Source organism: Rhineura floridana, chromosome 11, assembly GCF_030035675.1.
Source record: "Rhineura floridana isolate rRhiFlo1 chromosome 11, rRhiFlo1.hap2, whole genome shotgun sequence".
NCBI lineage: Eukaryota > Metazoa > Chordata > Lepidosauria > Squamata > Rhineuridae > Rhineura > Rhineura floridana.
Genome location: NC_084490.1, coordinates 35,253,345 through 35,271,695, shown reverse-complemented (window position 1 = coordinate 35,271,695; position 18,351 = coordinate 35,253,345). Strand labels below are relative to the sequence as shown.

Genomic DNA, 18,351 nt, shown 5'->3' with positions numbered 1-18,351 from the left:
CCACTTGGATGTATTTTCAATGAAATGCTATTATGCATACAGATTTAAGAAAGCCTGGATTTTATGTTCCACAACTGATTTGCAATCATATGGAGCATATTTTGGTGAATGTGCACTATCCAACAGTTTACATCTGAAAACATTTCTCCTGTTCAGCTCCTCACCCTAACAACAGCAGCAGAAGTGTTGTTACAGAAGACCTTTGCATATCAGACTTGAGGTCTCCGGAGCAGCCTGCCTCTTCCAGTAATTGTCTTGAGTGCCTCTATTACTTCTTTGTTTCTCAGAGAATATATGAGTGGATTAACAACTGGGGTTACTATTGAATACAGGAGAGAAACAAATTTGTCTTTGTCTAGAGAGTAGCCCGAGCTGGGCCTTGTATATGTGTAAATGACTGTAGAGAAGTAAAAACTGACTACAATGAGATGAGAGGAACATGTGGAAAAAGCTTTCTTCTTCCCTTCAGTGGAACGGATTCTGAAGATAGCTCTCAGGATAAAGCAGTAAGATGTTAATGTCAACCCACAGCTACAAATCCCATAAATGACACCTGCCATAACAATTATCATCTCATTCAGGGTGGTGTCAGAGCATGAAAGCTTTAAAAGTGGGGGAAGATCACAGTAGAAATGATTGATGATGTTAGAATTGCAGAAGGAAAGCTTCAGCATAAGTAGAGCATGAGCAGCAGAACCGACCATCCCAGCAACCCATGCGCCACTGGCTATGCCAAGACATACATCCTTCCTCATGATGACTGTGTACTGCAAAGGATGGCAGATAGCAACATAACGGTCAAAAGCCATAAGCGAGAGTATAAGAAGCTCTGTTGCCACAGTCCATATGAATAGAAACACCTGTGTAATGCAGCCAGAAAAAGAGATGGTGTTTCTGTGGGTCCAAAGAGTCTGGAGCAATTTTGGAGTTGTAACTGAGATGGAAAACACATTCACTAAGGACAAATTGATGAGCAGGAAGTACATGGGAGTGTGGAGTTTTCTGCAAGTACATATGGTAAAGATGATGATGAGGTTACTAGCTAAAGCAGTAGCATAGATGAATGTGAATATCCCAAAAAGAAGAGTCTGTAATTCTGCAGAGCTAGTGACACCAGCCAGTATAAACTCCACAATAGCAGACTGGTTCTTTATTTCAATATCTCTGATGTCGGTGTCCTAAACAGATAAATTGTATTATAATTTGAATTAATTATAATATTTTATATATAGTTCATTCTCTTTCCCTCTCACCCTTTCTCTCTTTCTGTGCAAAATGGAGAAAGTTGTTTCAGGGAATGATTTGATGTTTAACCTGGTTTACATCATTTGTAGGTATGTGAGCATTTGCTGAGATAATTGATCATTTTTCCCGGTTTGGAAAGGCTCTGCACTCAGAGTGATTCTCTATGAGTTGGTTATTTCACTATATCTGACTGAAAATGTAATGCTATGTGTGTGCTTTAAAAACAAACTAACAAAACCATGGTACCCTTCTGGACCAACTTGGTGAGATGGGTATCATAGCACTGTTTTACAGTGCTTCTGATCCTGTCTCCAGGGTTGTTTTCAGAGAAGAGAATTGGGTGTTTGTTTTTCGGCCCCATGGCAGTTGTGCTGTGGGATGCCACAGGGTACTATCTTGTCCCCCATGCTGTTTAACATCTATATGAAGCCTTTGGGAGTGGTCATCAGGAGATCTGGGGTGAGGTGTCAGCAGTAGACTGATGATACCCAGCTCTATTTCTCTGTAATATCTGAATCAGGAGAGGCCGTGCAAGCCCTAGACAGCTGCCTGGATGCAGTGGTTGGCTGTATGAAGGCCAATAAACTGAGTCTGATTCCTAGGAAGATGGAAGCGCTGTGAGTTGGTGGTTACCCATTTTAGATAATTGGTCAGTTGCCTGCTTTGGATGGTATTGTACTCCCTCTTAAGGAGCAGGTTCATAGTCTGGGGGTGATCCTGGATCCAACATTGTCACTAGAGACCCAGGAGACTTAGTGGCTAGGAGTGTATTTTGCCAGCTTTGGCTGGTAAGACAGCTGCAGCAGTTTCTGGATGGGGATAGCCTGACCATTGTTGTACATTCACTGATATCCTCCAGGCTGGATCACTGCAATGCAGTCTGTGTAGGGCTGCCCTTGAGGCTGGTCCAGAAGCTGCAGCTGGTAGGAACTGCAGCAGCATGACTGCTCAGCGGGGCAGGGTATCGTCAACATGTCACCCCACTGCTGAAATAATTGCACTGGCTACCTGTTAGCTACAGGGCTATGTTCAAAGTTCTGGTTTTGGTGTACAAAGCCCTGTACAGCTTGGGACCAGGAAAACCTGAAAGGCCATCTTACCCCTTATATACCCAGTCGATCACTCAGCTCTGCAGGTGAGGGCCTCCTGCAGTTACCATCTTATCAGGAGGTCCATTCTGCACCACATAGTAAGCGGACCTTTAGTGTAGTGGCACCTCCTCTTTGCAATTCCCTCCCCTTAAATATTAGACAGGTGCCATGTCTGATATCTGTCTTTTAGGAACCTGTCGAAAGCCTTCCTCTTTCAACAAGCCTTTTAAGTAGAGACCTTATCCCAGTCTGTGTCTGTGTTGGAATTGCTTTTAATATGTTTTAAAGCTTTTTTTTTTTTAATTATGTGTTTTAATATATTAAGGATGTTTTCTTGTAATATATTTAAGTCTGTGTTTATGATATTTTAGAGTGTTTTTAGTGCTTTTGTTTGCCACCCTGGGCTACTATTGGGAGGAAGGGTGGGATATAAATTGAAAAATAAATAAATAATAAATATAACATTTCTCTGTAAAGAGGCTCATTTCACCATGCTTTCGGTTATATTAATGAAATAGATTATAATAACATCTTCACATCAAATAAAGAGGGGTTGAAAACAAGACATAGTTAAATTTACATAACCTAATAGTAATTTAAAAAAAGGAACACAATGTAGTTGTTATTACATCATATAGCTATGATTAATATAGTCCAATTCTTTTTTAAATTAAATTCTCTTCTATGCCTTCCAAAAGTTTATTTCTAGCATTCTGATATTGAGTTTTCTGATTTCAATACTTGCTGAGGCAAACAAATATATTCAACAATTTTATCATTTCAATAAATAAAGTAGCAAAACATAACATATTCTTACTACACCCTTTGTCTTCCAAATATTACTGTCATAGTATATTCCAGCTTGCTGAATTTTTTTTGAAGAAAACAGACATTCATGGAGAGATTCCAGGGGCCAATAATGGTTAAATATTGGCCATATTTGCAATATTACATCCCTAATTGCTTTACTTCTAATTTCCATATTCATTCATATAGTGTAAGGACAGGGAAACTGTGGCCATCTAGATTTAGTCCCATCAGCTCCAGCTAGAGTGGTCAATGGCAAGGGTCCAACAACATCTGATTTTGGGACTTTTATTTGCTCTAAATCTGAATGGGCACTTTGATGCCACTGGGTCACTGCAGTCAACAAGCTCCTGGATTATAATGGTTAATACTGACCACTACCAAGCCACCATGATTGTTTTTGTTTTGTTTTTCTGTGTAGCTCTGAACATGATTCTAGGCATTTTTGATTCCTAGGGAAATTAATGTGATTAATACTATTGTGAAGAGTTTAGATGTAATAGTCAACAAAATGGTTAACTTTTTTTGGAAAAAAACCCCTCAAAAGTACAATCCAGTCTCACACCCCCTGTTGACAGCGCTGTATGGTGCAGCATATTGCCTCTGCAACCTGACCATTGTTGACATCCATAGTAGAAGGGGGGGATGAACACTAAGGCCTTGATCAAGGTTGATGGCATTACACACTGGCTCTGAGGACTCATCCACATGGTGATTTAGTGTGTGTTTGGTGCTACTTGCATCCCCTTTTAATTTGCTTGGTTCACATGATGTTCCAGACAAGTTTCCCCCTTTAAATCCATATTAACAATCTGCTGATAATGAGAAAAGGGAAGGAAAAACCTTCTGAGCTGTGCTGTGCTTCTCCTTACATGCATTTTCGATGTTTTTTAGTGGGTGGGTGAATCGTCACTTTCAGCTGTTCCAGTTTTTGTGCCCAGTATAACTCTCTCCTTAATTATACAGCCACAAAAGTGGCTGTATACTATAGCCAGCATGGTTTTTTTGCATTCTGCAATGTTAAATTGAAAATACCCCCATGCCATTCTGATGCTTCCCGTAAGCTCATTTCAAAACAAAACCTTACAAAACTTATAATCCTGAACTCAGAAATGCTTACTTAACAACCCTCTCAATTTTCATGCCTCTGCAACCTGACCATTGTTGACATCCATGGTAGAAGTGGGGAAGATTTTAATGAATGCATTTTAAATACATTTTAAATATATTTAATATATTTTTAAGTATTTTGATGGGTTATTTGCTTTAGTTGTTTTTGATATTGTTTAATGCACTTGTATTTTATATTGTATTTTTATATGTTGTACACCGCCCAGGGAGCCATTGGTTATGGGCGGTCTATAAATGAAACTAAATAAATAAATAAGAACAGTAAGGCCTTGATTAAGGTTGATGGCATTACACACTGGCTCTGAGGGCTCATCCACATGGCGATTTAGTGTGTGTTTGGTGCTACTTGCGTCCCCTTTATATTTGCATGGTTCACATGATCTTGCAGGCAAGCAGAAGCTATGACACTGTTTTCCCCTTTAAATCCATATTAACACAATCTGCTGATAATGCAAAAAGGGAAGGAAAAACAGTCTCAACTGAGCCACACTCCTCCATGTAGGCACTTGGCTTCAATTTTTTTTTATTGGGCAGGTGAATCGTCACGTTCAGCTGTTTCACTTTCTGCACCCACTGTGACTCTCCCATTAATTCCATTTTGTTTCTGGCAGCTTAACCAGTGACTTCTTACTGACTGCTCTGTCCTCTCCCATAGGAGATTGCTGCAGCCCTCCTTTGTTTCCCCCTTTCTCCCCCAGTAAAATTTCCTTCCTTCACTCCTTTTAACCTTTTCCAGAGTATGTAATCCCCCTTTCTCCCCCAGCCTTTTCCCAGGGATGCTTTCATTGTGAGAACAGGAGGAGAGCCTGAACAACCGGAGGGAGTAAGCATGTAAAATTAGAGGGTGGGGACACAAGGAAACAGCGACACTAATCCTACCCAGATGATCCTACTTGCATCCTACTTGTGTGAATGGAAAGCAGCAGATTGGAAGCTACCATTGAGCAAGAAGTGTGGACCTTGAAAATCTATAACAATGGTAAAAGGATCATCTTTAGTATGAAGTTAGGCTCCCATCTGGATAAGCCCTGAGACCTACTCAGGATAAAGCAGATACCTAGCCAGAACAGCCTTGCTTCAGATTACTTGGCCCAATATTAAGTTTTGTGTTTGTAGCAGCTTTTCAATCTGTACTCTGGAAAATGCCCAAACTTCCCAAGAGATGCTTCAGCAACAGCCTAGTTATTACAACCATTACAGCTGTAGCTGCAAGGATAATTTTTTATATTATAAGCTGGTAGCAAAGGGTGGGTCTACTGCAATCAGTGTGAAACATTATTCATCCCTAATTTGTCCCAGGGAAGTAAATTCAACTATCTTAAGTCTGCATCTAGCCCAAGGACTTGACTTCTTTAAAAAGTTTGTATAATTCTACCAGTACTTTGAGACAATTTTAGTAAAACAGATCAAAGTGGCTCTGCTCTCTCCCCCTCCCCCATACACACACAACATTTATTAAACAATCCCAGCTGGATCAGGGATAATGCTATCATAGCATTAAAGAGCCAATAGGTAGACAGATAGACAGATAAATAATTGTCTTAGAAACAAAATACCACACAGTCAAAGTAGAAAGATGAATGCTATATATGCCTATCTACCATCAATGCCTCTTCTAACTGCCAACACGTTATGGGTTGCATCCTAAACAGGTTAATATCAGGAACTTTATGGAAGAGAACTTTATTGTTCTGACCTCTACAGACACCTGCATCCCAGGAGTCTCCTGAACACTATGGGAGGGGGAATGCTAGCAGAGCAGGGAATCACTCAAATTCCAGCTTGGATACCAACAAATTAAGATAAGGAATGTCATGGAAGGAATGTTTCCTATCCACTTCAGCCCTAGCAGCACCCTGTACCCCATTTCACATTGTTCCATAGCTCCCCTGGCCTGCTAGAGAGGATTTGTGGGATACACATGTGACTGTAGGATGAGGAAAAAGAAACTTATATTTAGATCTTAGCCTATCTGTTCATGGAATGGTTTGTTCATCATGAGTAGCAGCCAAGGGCTGTGATTTTGTACTGATATTTAAAACTGATATATACCATCTTACTTTCCATAACTACATTGGGAATGATCAGCAGATAATATGCAGGTCATTCAAGGCTCCAACCCAATGTTGCACATATCTATCCCAGTGGTGAAGACCTCTACCAAATGTTAATGAAGTATGGTAAGACCTTTGCCCAACATGTTAATATGAGGGGAAGGGGTGATTGAAAAATAGATAAATTACAGCATCTATGATAAAAAATGACATATTCTTCAACAAAAATGCATAAGTTGATATGCAGATTTTCACAGAGATGTTGTAAATGACATATGTTATAATGATCCTAAAGACAAACAATTGATTTAAACAAAGAAAATGGGGGAAAAAACTAACAGAAAAAAGTAAGCACAACAAGGAAAAAGATAATAATAACAAACATAGCTAAGTGAAGTTTCATTTAGACAGTCTTAGTAAATTTCATATATTGGCAGTGGAAACTGTATAGGTGAATATAGGATCAAATCTCGAAACTGTAACTTGCATGCTAGTGATTTATGGAAAGATGCTACCTTTCGATAAACTTGTAAAGTGCTGCTTACCCCTTGTTATTTCTTCGATAACAGGTAGTTTTAGTTTGTTCTTTTAAAAAAGTTACTTCACAGAATCTATTATATCACTGAAATATTTCTAGCAATTTTGATTTCCAAATAGCATCAATAATAAGCCTATAAAAAGTCCCAGTGTCAATTTGCATTTAACCTTTGTGGAGACAGATTTTGGAACTTCATGTTTTCACCACCATCACCCCAATGTAAAATAAAGTATCATTCAAATCCAGTATTTAGATTCAGTTTTAGTTCATTAGCACAAAGCTAAGAGGGGGAAATCACTCAAAGTCAAGCTTCAATTCCAACAAATTAACTCAAGGAAGCTCATGGAAGGAATGTTTCCTATGAACTCCAGCCCCAGCAGCACCTTGCACCCAGTAGTGTAGTGGCACATTCAGAAGTGCAGGGTCCCTTTTGAGTCATGCCATGCCTCCCACTGCCACCCCTTCTAAGGTTATACCACTGACCCTATTGGGGTCTGCATAATTGATTTGGAAAGTTACAGTAATAAAGAAAAAATCCATGATTTTATATGGAAGCTTCACCCTATCATCTCTGTCACCTTGTCCGCATGGATGAATCCCTTCCCATTTGATTCACCAGCACACATTAATCAACCAACCTCCTTCCACACTCCCTTCGCCCAAAAAGTACCCATTGGCCTTCCCACAAGATAATAATCTCACCCCCCCCCACCGAAACAACACTCACCCGCCAAGTACTGTGGCTTGCAAGTACTTCATAACCTGCATTTTTGTAATTTCATGTAGACAGCAAATAGGAGTTTTGTGAAATCTCTGACAAACCACCCTGCATGGCTAATAGGTTTTTTTTGGTCACAGACTTCATAGACCTGCCTGCCTTTGTCAGATGAGACTACTACTTCTATTTTTTTAAAGGTAACTTTTCTTTTTCTTTTTTTGGAGAGAACTCTTTCTCAGTATATTAAAGAAAGAAGTTAAGCAAATCTAGGAAGATGGATAGGAGGACAGGAAACTGCCTTATACTGAGTCCATCTTGCTCCATATTGTCTACATTGACTGGCAGCAGCAATCCAGGGTTTCAGGCGAGAGTCTCTTCCAGCCCTACCTGGAGATGCCAGAAATTCAACCTGGGATCTTCTGAATGGAAAGCAGATGCTCTGCCAATGAGCTATGCCCCCTCCCCATTTAAAGGCTATTTTCAGCAAGGGAATTTTTAAAAAGTATATTGTGGTTTTAGAATCTCATTTGTTGAAAGATCCTTCCATGTCTTCTCTACCCCAAGGTTGTATAACTAGAATAATAAATAAAATGACCTTAACATGCATGAATTACTTAGCTATCATTCTTATCTCTAATACTGTCATACAATCGAGCGAAAGAAAATAATTAACAACCTATTTCATCAAGGTAAATGTGTTACAGTGTCATGCAACCCAATCACATGCATGTTTTTTCATAAGGAAGCCCCACTGTGATCAATGATGCTTACTCCCAAGTAAACCAAGTTAGCTTTAAAATGTTGGTGTTGCTGCCTTCCTAGCTGAGAAAATTGGTTCCTCGCTCACTCCTCCCACAGCAACAGCACCCATTTCCCACAGGGAGCAGATGAAGGTCACAATCCAATTCATGTCTACTCAGAAGTAAGCTTAATTGGGTTCAATGGAATTTACTCCCAGGTAAATGTGTATTGGATTGCAGCCTAAGTTTGTTAACAAAGAATTTTGTCTGGACAGAGTTTGACAGAGAAGGGAAGACATTGCTTTGAATAATCTGTTTCTCATATAACAAACAGAGGCAGGAAGCAACCATTTTCCTATTGTGTTTGCAAATTATAATGCTTAGCATAAAGAATACTTTCGGATGCATGGGGGGAAAGGGAATTGGAAGTGGGAGAAGGGAGAAAGATCTCACAAATTTCTAAAGACTTTTTTTAAGAGGGGGGGGCACAATTTATCCCTTTCGAATGCTTTGCTACTTATGTGTGTCTCTTCCTCTTCTGAAACCTGAACTGATTCATCACCTCTGGCAGGGGGTAAACAACCTAAGAAGCAACTGTCTTCCATCCTCCTCCGAGTAAACATCTTCTCTCACCCTGTTAACCTCACCACCATTCTCCTGTTTAAACTTCTCTCAAGTGCAGAGTCCCTTCACACCATGTCCCTCACACACACAGCCTGAGACCCCCCTGGAATTAAGCAGATTTTTTTTTCATGTTTCTATAGGCATCTTGTCTCTTGCCCTGCAGTGTTGCACCTCCTCTTTCTTTTCCTCCTCTGTCTGCTCAGAGAAGCTTTGCAGAAGCCTATGCTGTATGGTTTGGCTAGGGAGCCCCCTCCCCTCCTGTCTCCACTTTTACCCTTGTGTGTGTGTATATGTGTGCAAGTGGTTGGTGAATTGGAGGGGGCCGGCTGCAGAAAAAGTAATGGGATGAAGTTCCAGTGCTTTCCCCCTCCAAAACATACCTGCCTGCACCCCATTTCACATTGTTCAATAGCTCCCCTGACCATCTAGAGAGTCTCTTTAGATTAAGCAAGTGACTGTAGGATGAGGAGAAAGAAATTTATCTTAAGATCTTAGCCTATCTATTTATGGAATGGTGTGATGATGCTGAGGAGCAAACAAGGCCTGTGGTTTTGTACTGTTATATCCCTTCCTTACTTTCCATAACTACATTAGGAACGGTCAGTAGATAATTTTCAACCTACTGTTACACTTGTCTACCCCAGTACTGCAGACCTCTATCAAATGTTAATGAAAACATGGTAAAAACTTTGCTCCCCATGTTAATAAGATGGGAATGGAGTGATTGAAAAAGAAACAAACTACAACATAACTATGATAAAAAACAAATAACATATGGTTCTTCAACCAAAATGCATATGCCGGTATCCCCATTTTCACAGTGATGTTGTAATTGACATGTCCGACTTGCAATGATCCTGAAGACAAACAATATATTTAAATAAAGAAAATTTTAAAAGAACAATAAGAAAAAAGTAAGAACAATATGGAAAAAGATAATAAAAATACTTAAATTGTTTCATTTTTGTAGTCTTTAATAAGTTTCATATATTGGCTAGGGAAATTATATAGGTGAAAATAGGGTCATATAAGCCAAAATAAATGGTACCGAAATTGTGAACAGCATCTTGTTTGCTAGTAATTTATGAAAAGATGCTACCTTTCAATAAACTCATTAGGTGCTGCTTACCCCTAGTTATTTCTTCTGTAACAGATAATTTTAGGTTTTTTTCCTGAAATATGTCTAACAATTTTGATTTCCAATTACCATCAATGACAATCCTAAAAGAAGTTCCAATGTCAATTTATATTTAACTTTTCTGGAGACAGAGTTTGGAACTTCATGTTTTCACCATGACTATCCCAGTTCAAAATGAAGCATAATTCAAATTCAGTATTTAAATTCAATTTTAATTCATTAACCCATAGCTAGATGCCTTGTCTTGCAGGTGTAAGAATCTTGTGGGAGCTGGGTCAGATAAGATGGAATTAAAGATTTACCTTCATTCCTCTTTGCTGCTATTTTTTTTCTTGGCTGTTTTCTTTCTTCGTATAGCCTTGGATAATTTTCTCTTTCAGCATCTGGAAACGTCCAGAGCCAAATGCCTATCATTAATCTGAACAATGCTGAAACTAATTCCCATCTTGTTCTAGATATATATACTGTCTTAATAAAGTCATGGCATTTTTGGAATCTTTCTTATGATAAAATAATGGGACCATTGGGAGAAAGACCTTTGACGCATTCCCAGGAAGGTGACGTATGCATTCTACTGCTTATTTCAACATTGGGTGCATTTTCAAATACCCAATTTATCTTTCCATGTTCAGAGGAACATCTGTTCATATGTAAGCACTGGTGTTTTAGACACATGCTTAACTCCCCTGCTGAAGTCTAAGAAACCACATCATGCCATGATCAAAAGAAATTCCTGAACACCTCCGGAAAATAGTTGTTGATGCATATCAGTCTGGAAAGGGTTACAAAGCAATTTCTAAGGCTCTGAGGGTCCACCAAACCACACTCAGAGCCTTAGTAGCCAAATGGAGAAGATTTGGGACAGTAGTGAATCTTTGGCCATCCTGCCAAAATCTCTCCAAGAGCAAGGCATAAAATCATCCAGGAAGTCAAGAAGGACCCCAGAACAACATCCAGCAATTTGCAGGCCTCTCTCACCTCAGCCAAGGTCAGTGTTCATGACTCCACCATCAGAAAGTCACTGTGCAAACATGAGATTCATGGCAGAGTAGCAAGGATAAAAACACTGTTCACTAAGAAGAACATGAATGCTCATCTAGAGTTTGCCAAAAAGCACCTGGATGATCCTTCAGAGTTCTGGAACAATGTTCTATGGACAGATGAGTCAAAGATGGAACTTTTTGGGCGACATGAGCCCCATTATGTCTGGTGAAAACCAATCACTGCATTCCACATGAAAAACCTTTCTCTGTAGTGAAGGGACAAGTCTGTAAAGAAGTTTGGAGCAGCAATGTTAAAAGGCAGGGGCAGGGCATGCCAAACAGGGGGTTGCCAGCCCTGCTTTGATATGGATAGCTTTGCAGAGGATTCCTAGTCAAGCTTTACCAACAGCACAATCCTAACCATATCTACTCAGAAGTAAGTCCTATTGAGTTCTATGGGGCTTAGTCCCTTAGTAAGCATGTTTAGAATTTCAGCCTTCAGGGGCATCCATCTTTACTTCTGAGTACTCCCATCTAACATCTCCACAACACTAGGCTCCCTTTTTCGAACAGTGGCCTTCTGGTGACTGTGCAGGCCTGACATCACTTAATCCAGCTTTTCCAACTAGTGGGCCACCACATGTTGCTGGACCACAACTCCCATCAGTCTCAGCCAGCATTGCCAATGGTCAGGAAAGATGGGAATTGTGGTCCAACAACATCTGGTGGCCCACTAGATGGGAAAGGCTGACTTAATCCCTTCTTGCCAGAAGCAAGTCGGGTAGGCAGTGAGGGGGAGGAGGGAGAAGGGGAGGGGAGGGGAGAGGGAGCAGAGGAGATTATGTGGGTGGGCATTGAGCAGAGGGAAAGCCAGTTTCCTTTCCAAAAGGAAAATATTGTGAACATTATCATTGTTTTTCAGGGTTTCCCACATCTTTTTATTCTACAAGATGCTCATGTAGTCTCCCACTCAAATTGAAACCAAAGCTGTCACTGGCCACATCCACACCAGACCTTTATTTCACTTTGGACAGTCATGGCTTCCCCCAAAGAATCCTGGGAAGTGTAGTTTATGAAGTGGGCTGAGAGTTGCTAAGAAAGGCCCTATTCCTCTCACAGAGCTACAGTCCCCAGAAGTGGGACTGACCGGTAAACCACTCTGGCCACTGGATCTGTGTCAAGGGAATAGGAGTCTCCTAACAATTCTCAGCAAAGCAAATCTGGGTGACTGGGGTGAATTTACCCCTCCCTTAGTCAACCCATGCTTCTACAAATCACCCAGAGTCCATGAAGCTTTGTGCCTCTCTGCAATTCCTGTTCTCCGCACATTGCTTTACACTGTACCTCTATGGACCCTAGTATGTGTCCTGTTCTATGAGATTTCACCACTCACAGAGAAAGTTCCTCAATGTCCCAACAAGAGACCAAGGCAGGATTTCAAGGCATTCAGAACTCCAGCTGGACATTAGAGACCTCTCTGCAAAGACATAGCTTTAACTTACACCTTGTATAGGTTGGCTGTAGTGTGTTTCAGTGAGCTCCACCTCCTCCCAGAGTTGTTAAAGGACCCTCAACTTATCCTGCTTACCTTGGCTCCTGCAGGACTGGAGGGACAAGGACACTGTGGAAGACTCCTCCTCTAATTTAGTGGAGGACAGCAAGGTGTGTTCTTTAACTGAGAGAGCCCTGAATATGGTCATGACAGTTCCTCCTGCAAGGACAAAGCCAGAGTGCCCCCCTTCCATGAGTCTGACACACAGTTCAGGGTCTCTGGATCATTGGTCATGACAAAGTGAGGCTGATGAGAGTGATTCCTACAGATTACTGAAGAGTTCTGGATGATTTTTTAAAATGTAGAGCAGTGGATTGTAATGAGGAATCAAATATTGTGGATTTTTAATCTTTGATTCATCTCAGTGAACCAGAGTTTGGAAAGCCGACAACAGCAAGGATTTCTGGGAGACAGCCCCTCTGTGACCTCTGATTACATATCTTGCAAACCTGAAGGTATAGACTTCCTAACTCCTATGGAAATTTGGGGAATGTCACCCAGTAAAAATAGGCGCTCCTTTCAAACAAAGGAAATGTTTATGATATCTAAGCCTTAGGAGGAGACAGGATAGCTCCTTTCAAACTAGGAAAAGGCCTGCATAACCATTATGATAATCTTAAAAGAAGAGACAGAACATTAGTAGTTCACAGCTAGGAGGAATGGTTTCTGGAAAAACAACAAATTCCTTGACTGATGATCCTAAATTCTTTCATTGTTCTTATTTGTCACGTCCACATCTTCCTGGAGACTTTTACATTGGGTTTACAATGGGGTCAGTTTAGTTAGGAAAATGTATAAAACATGATGCGTGAGAAGGGGTTGGCAGTTCCTCCTTCTGGAGGGCTCAACAGCTGCTTTTCTTATCAACACACCCTAGCCTCTTCGGGACAAGTTCAGAGCTTCAGAGCTACAGACTTGGGTGAGAACTTTAAAATCTAGCCCTGGATCCATGATGGCAGAGCTTTTGGCTCATTGGGCTACATACAAAAGCCTCTCTCAGTCTTGGTCTTGCAGCAACTCTCCAGGAAAGGTATATGCAACTTCTGGGCCTCTTTCTTTCCCTTTTCTTTATGTGTGGGTGAGTTTGATGTGAAAGCGTGCATAAGTTTAGTCTCTTTACTTTAATCTATCCAGTGTTGCTGAATGAATGAATAATAGGTAGAAAGCAGCTCATTGTTAACGTAATTGTAAACTGCAATATTTTTCCTTGTTTCTTCTCTTAATAAAACCACTCTTTATTTTACTTTCTGTGTATGTGTTATTAGGTCAAGGGTAAAATTATACATGCTCTGGGGTGTGATGTGCGGGTAACTCCAGCAAAAGATCCTGCTGCTCTCTTAATAGGGGAACTTGGATTTCAAGTGAGCTCTGCTCATGAGAAAGTTCAAGGTCCATAACATGGATGATCCTTTTAAAAATCAGAAGCTTCATTTAACTTTTTAAAGCCTTCTGTTCTACTTGAGAAAGAAACAAATTCAGAGCTCTTCAACACTCAGCAGGCATAATTCTGCTCAGTCCTATATTGTAATGTCTATTGGAGGACATCCCCTGCTTCTAAATAAAAACAAGCACCAGAAAGCTAAGCCTGTCAGTGTGAAGCTGCTAATTGTTTTTACTATAATGTAAGGGGGAAAATATACCTATGATTTAACTATTATACTGTTAGAAAGAGCAAGAGGAAAAAACTCAACTCCCCATTTGAAAATAAGAAACTATTTTTTTCAATATATTTTATTTGGCCTGCCAAATTGCAGTGCTTTTTGTGGGGAAAATATTCATATTAGAGAGAAACCATTCACTTTAATATGGATATTTTCCCCACAAAAAGCACTGCAATTTGGCAGCCTTACTCCACTCTGGATGGGCTCCTGTACCAACACATTTCATCCACTTCTGCCAAAAAAAGGGGGGGGGAGTTCCAGCTATTTTTAGATTCCCCATGAAAGTGAATGGGAAACTTATACCTTCATTTTACAGACTTGATCAGAATCCCAAAATTACAGACCAAAGCAGAGAGAGCACAGAGAGTTTCAGAAAAAATGAATTATTTTTTAATGCACAGATACAAATACAAGGAGAACTTTGAAGATGGTGTACATCTCTAATAGATTGTTAAAATAAGTGAATGGACATTGCCAGACCTGTACACTGAGGGTGCTTTCACACTGCAGTTTATTCCATTATTCTGACAGTTTCTTACCTGTTAATTTCCGCATTATAATTGACTTTTCAAGTGACATACCAGGTAGCTGCAGAATTCTGGTGGAATGTAGTGGAAGTTTAGCCCTAATTTCCGTGACAAATGATACCAGAAATAATCTGTTAGCAAGGCTGGGAACACAGAACATCGTGGGAGTTTTTCGCTAGTTACAACTGCTCACATGATAGGCATCCCAGCATGCAGTGTGGAACAGTGGGGGGAAATGAGCAAGAGCCACCTTAAAACAGAGGGGGGAAATAATCAAGAGCCGCCTTAAAAGCAGAAGGCGAAAATGAGCAGAAGCCCTGAGCTGCAACCGTGGTTGCCTTGTTAACAGGTGCTGCCACCACCAAATCACTGGGGCCGAAGAAAGGTGAAGGGAGGTGCATTATCAGGCACTTCCCAACCCCACCATTGACCAGAGCCACAGTCACGACCTCCGGTATGGATCAGAACAAGGGTAAGGGGAGCTGCCTCCGTGAGTTCCCGGTGGCTGCGATAGTAGGCGCCACCGCTATGACCCCTGAAAGCCAAGATGGGGGGAAATATACCAAACCGCCTAAAATGAAGGGGCGGAGAAAAACTCTGAAAAAACTCTGAAACATGTGCTGCTACTGGATGAACTAGTGAGCATGTGTGTAACGGGAGAGGGATGAGACGAGACTCTGTTCATTGCAGCTGTGTGAAAGACCGTTGAGTGAAATGCCTGTATATTGGCTGCAAAAACTACTGTTCCTTGGTGCAACAGGTGCTGCAGTGTGAAAGGGGTTTTAGAAATTGGGACATAAGTGCTTCCTTTTTAATCCATTAAACTAACACAATTACCCCCATGTGTGAAAGCAGCCTGAGTTACCAACAGAGCCTAGAAAAAGAATCATACAATTGTAGAGATGGAAGTGGCCTATAAGGCCATCAAGGCCAACCCCCTGCTCAACGCAGGAATCCAAATTAAAGCATATCTGACAGGTGGCTGTCCATATGCCTCTTGAAGGTCTCCAGTGTTGAAGAGTGCACCATCTCCCTAGATAATTAGTTCCATTGCCATACTGCTCTAACATTTAGGAAGTTTTTCCTGATGTTCAGTTTGAAAGAGTGCTATCATATCTCCCCTCAGTCTTCTCTTCTTAAGGCTAGTTCTTTCAGTGTCTCTTCTCTTCATAGGCTTTGTTTCTAGTCCACTGATAATTCTCATTGCCCTCCTCTGAACTCGTTTGAGTTTTTCTGCATCCTTCTTAAAGTGTGGCATCCAGAACTGGATGTAGTACTCAAGATGAGGCCTAACCAGTGCCGAATAGAGGGGAATCAAGACTTCACATGATTTGAAAACTATACGTCTGTTAATGCAGCCTAAAATAGCACTTGCCTCTTTTGCAGCTACATCACACTCTTAGCTCATATTCAGCTTGTGATCAAAAACAACCCCAAGATCCTTCTTGCATGTAGTATGAGAGCCAAGCATCTCCCATCTTATAACTATGCATTTGGTTTCCCTTTCCTAGGTATAGAACTTTGCACTGATCCCCGTTAAATTTAATTCTGTTGTTTTCAGCCCAATGCTTTTTGGTTCTGTCTTCCAAGGTATTAGCTATCCTTTCCAATTTTGTATCATCTGCAAATTTGATAAGGATTTCCTGCACCTCCTCATCCAAATCATTCATAAAAATGTTGAAGTGCACTGGGCCCAGGACTGAGCCCTGCCGTACCCCACTCATTACCTCCCCCCAGTTTGAGAAGGAACCATTGATAAGCACTCTTTGAGTACAATTTTGTAGCCAACTGAGGATCCATCTGATAGTTCTTCCATCCAGCCCACATTTAGCTAGCTTGTTAATCAGAATATCATGGGGCACTTTGTCAAACGCTTTGCTGAAGTCAAGCATTCCAACAGTTTAACAGGAAACTTACCCAATCAAAAAATAGCAGGATTTGTTCTTGATAAATCCATGTTGGCTTCTAGTAATCACGGCATTGTTTTGAAGGTGCTTACAGACTGATCGCTTTATAATCTGCTCCAGAATTTTCCCAGAGATTGATGTCAGGCTGACTGGTCTGTATCAGTGGGCCCCATTGCTGGCCTCCCTTTTTACTCTAATAAATAAATCTAGCATAATTCCTACAGCTTGGCTGAAAGCCTTTCTCATTCCTATCTATAAGAAAGGACCTAAAGATGATCCAAGTAACTACTGTCCCATCAGTTTGTTATCTATAGTAGGGAAGGCGTACGCCAGTTTTTTAGGCTTCAAACTGAAAACGTGGATAAGCGACAATAACATCCTGGGGGGAGAGCAGATAGGATTTAAAACCGGATGCTCGACCCTTTACCACTGCTTGGTTTTGGGCCACTTAGTGTATAAATACTCTAAACCAAGAAGAGGTAAACTTTTCACAGCTTTCATAGATCTAAAATCTGCCTTTGATTCCATCTCCTGTGACCGCCTATGGTATGAAATGGAACAGCTCTCTATTGAGAAAAGGTTGCTATCCCTGATTCTCACACTGTACCAAAACACCTCCGCTCAAGTATGTTGTAGCAATTATGGTCACTTATCTAAGGAGATTCCCTCCTCACGAGGGGTTAGACAAGGGTGTGTCCTTGCCCCTACCCTGTTTAAACTTTATCTGGTTGATCTCCCTCCGTATTGGGGACTACACAATCCCACCCACCTAAGATTGCACACACAAAGGTATCTATCCTGCTTTATGCAGACGATGCGGTTTTAATTTCCCAAATTCGGCTGGGTCTTAAGAGACTATTGAGTGTCTTCGTGGAATACTGTAAAGAAAACTTGCTTACAATTAACTGTTCTAAAACCAAAGTAGTAGTATTTTCTAAGAGAAAGGTTAGATACCCCTGGTTTATGGGGAGCAACAGAATTGAACAGGTCGACTCCTATAAATACCTGGGTATCTGGTTCCATGAAGCAGCAAGATGGAGCACCCAAGAAAAATATGCTAAGGCCAAAGCCAAGAAGAACATGGGCGCATTGACCCGCTTCTTTTATACAAAGGGTGGGAAATTCTTGCCAGCAGCCATCCATGTTTACAGAACCAAGATAGTCCCTTTGATTCTCTATGGGGCACCAATTTGGTTCCCATACCTCAAGGGTTCACTTGAAGGAATTCAATCTTTTTTTCTCAGGTCCATTTTTGGTGTCCCAAGATGTGTTTCTGGAACTACCCTCAATCTGGAGGCTGGCCTTAACTCTCTGAAATGCTCAGCTTTTGTGTTATTCAATATTTATTTTAATTGCATTTTTAAACCGCCCTATATCAACAAGCTCTCAGGGCAGTGTACAACAAGATAAAACCACATTTTAAAATACGAACAAGTGTGGATTACACTATACAATTATAAAACATATTTAAGAACAAAATTAGAATAAAAATAAAATAAAAATTACAATTACAATTTAAATTTAAAATTAAAATTAAAAATTAAGCTTAAAATGCCTGGGCAAAGAGGTAGGTTTTTACCTGGCGCCGAAAGGATAATAAAGAAGGCGCCAGGCGTATCTCATCTGGGAGGGCAT

The 18,351-nt window shown here is 40.7% G+C and overlaps 1 protein-coding gene across 1 annotated transcript; it reads right to left on the bottom strand.

Annotated features, from left to right (window-relative positions):
* Window positions 1-209: 209 nt before the first annotated feature.
* On the bottom strand, window positions 210-4,021 carry LOC133367912 (olfactory receptor 13G1-like). The gene is made up of 2 exons (XM_061591999.1): window positions 4,016-4,021; window positions 210-1,178 (listed from the first exon to the last, which is right to left on the bottom strand). Exons 1-2 carry the CDS (start codon window positions 4,019-4,021, stop codon window positions 210-212), a joined length of 975 nt encoding a protein of 324 aa, XP_061447983.1.
* Window positions 4,022-18,351: the final 14,330 nt, after the last annotated feature.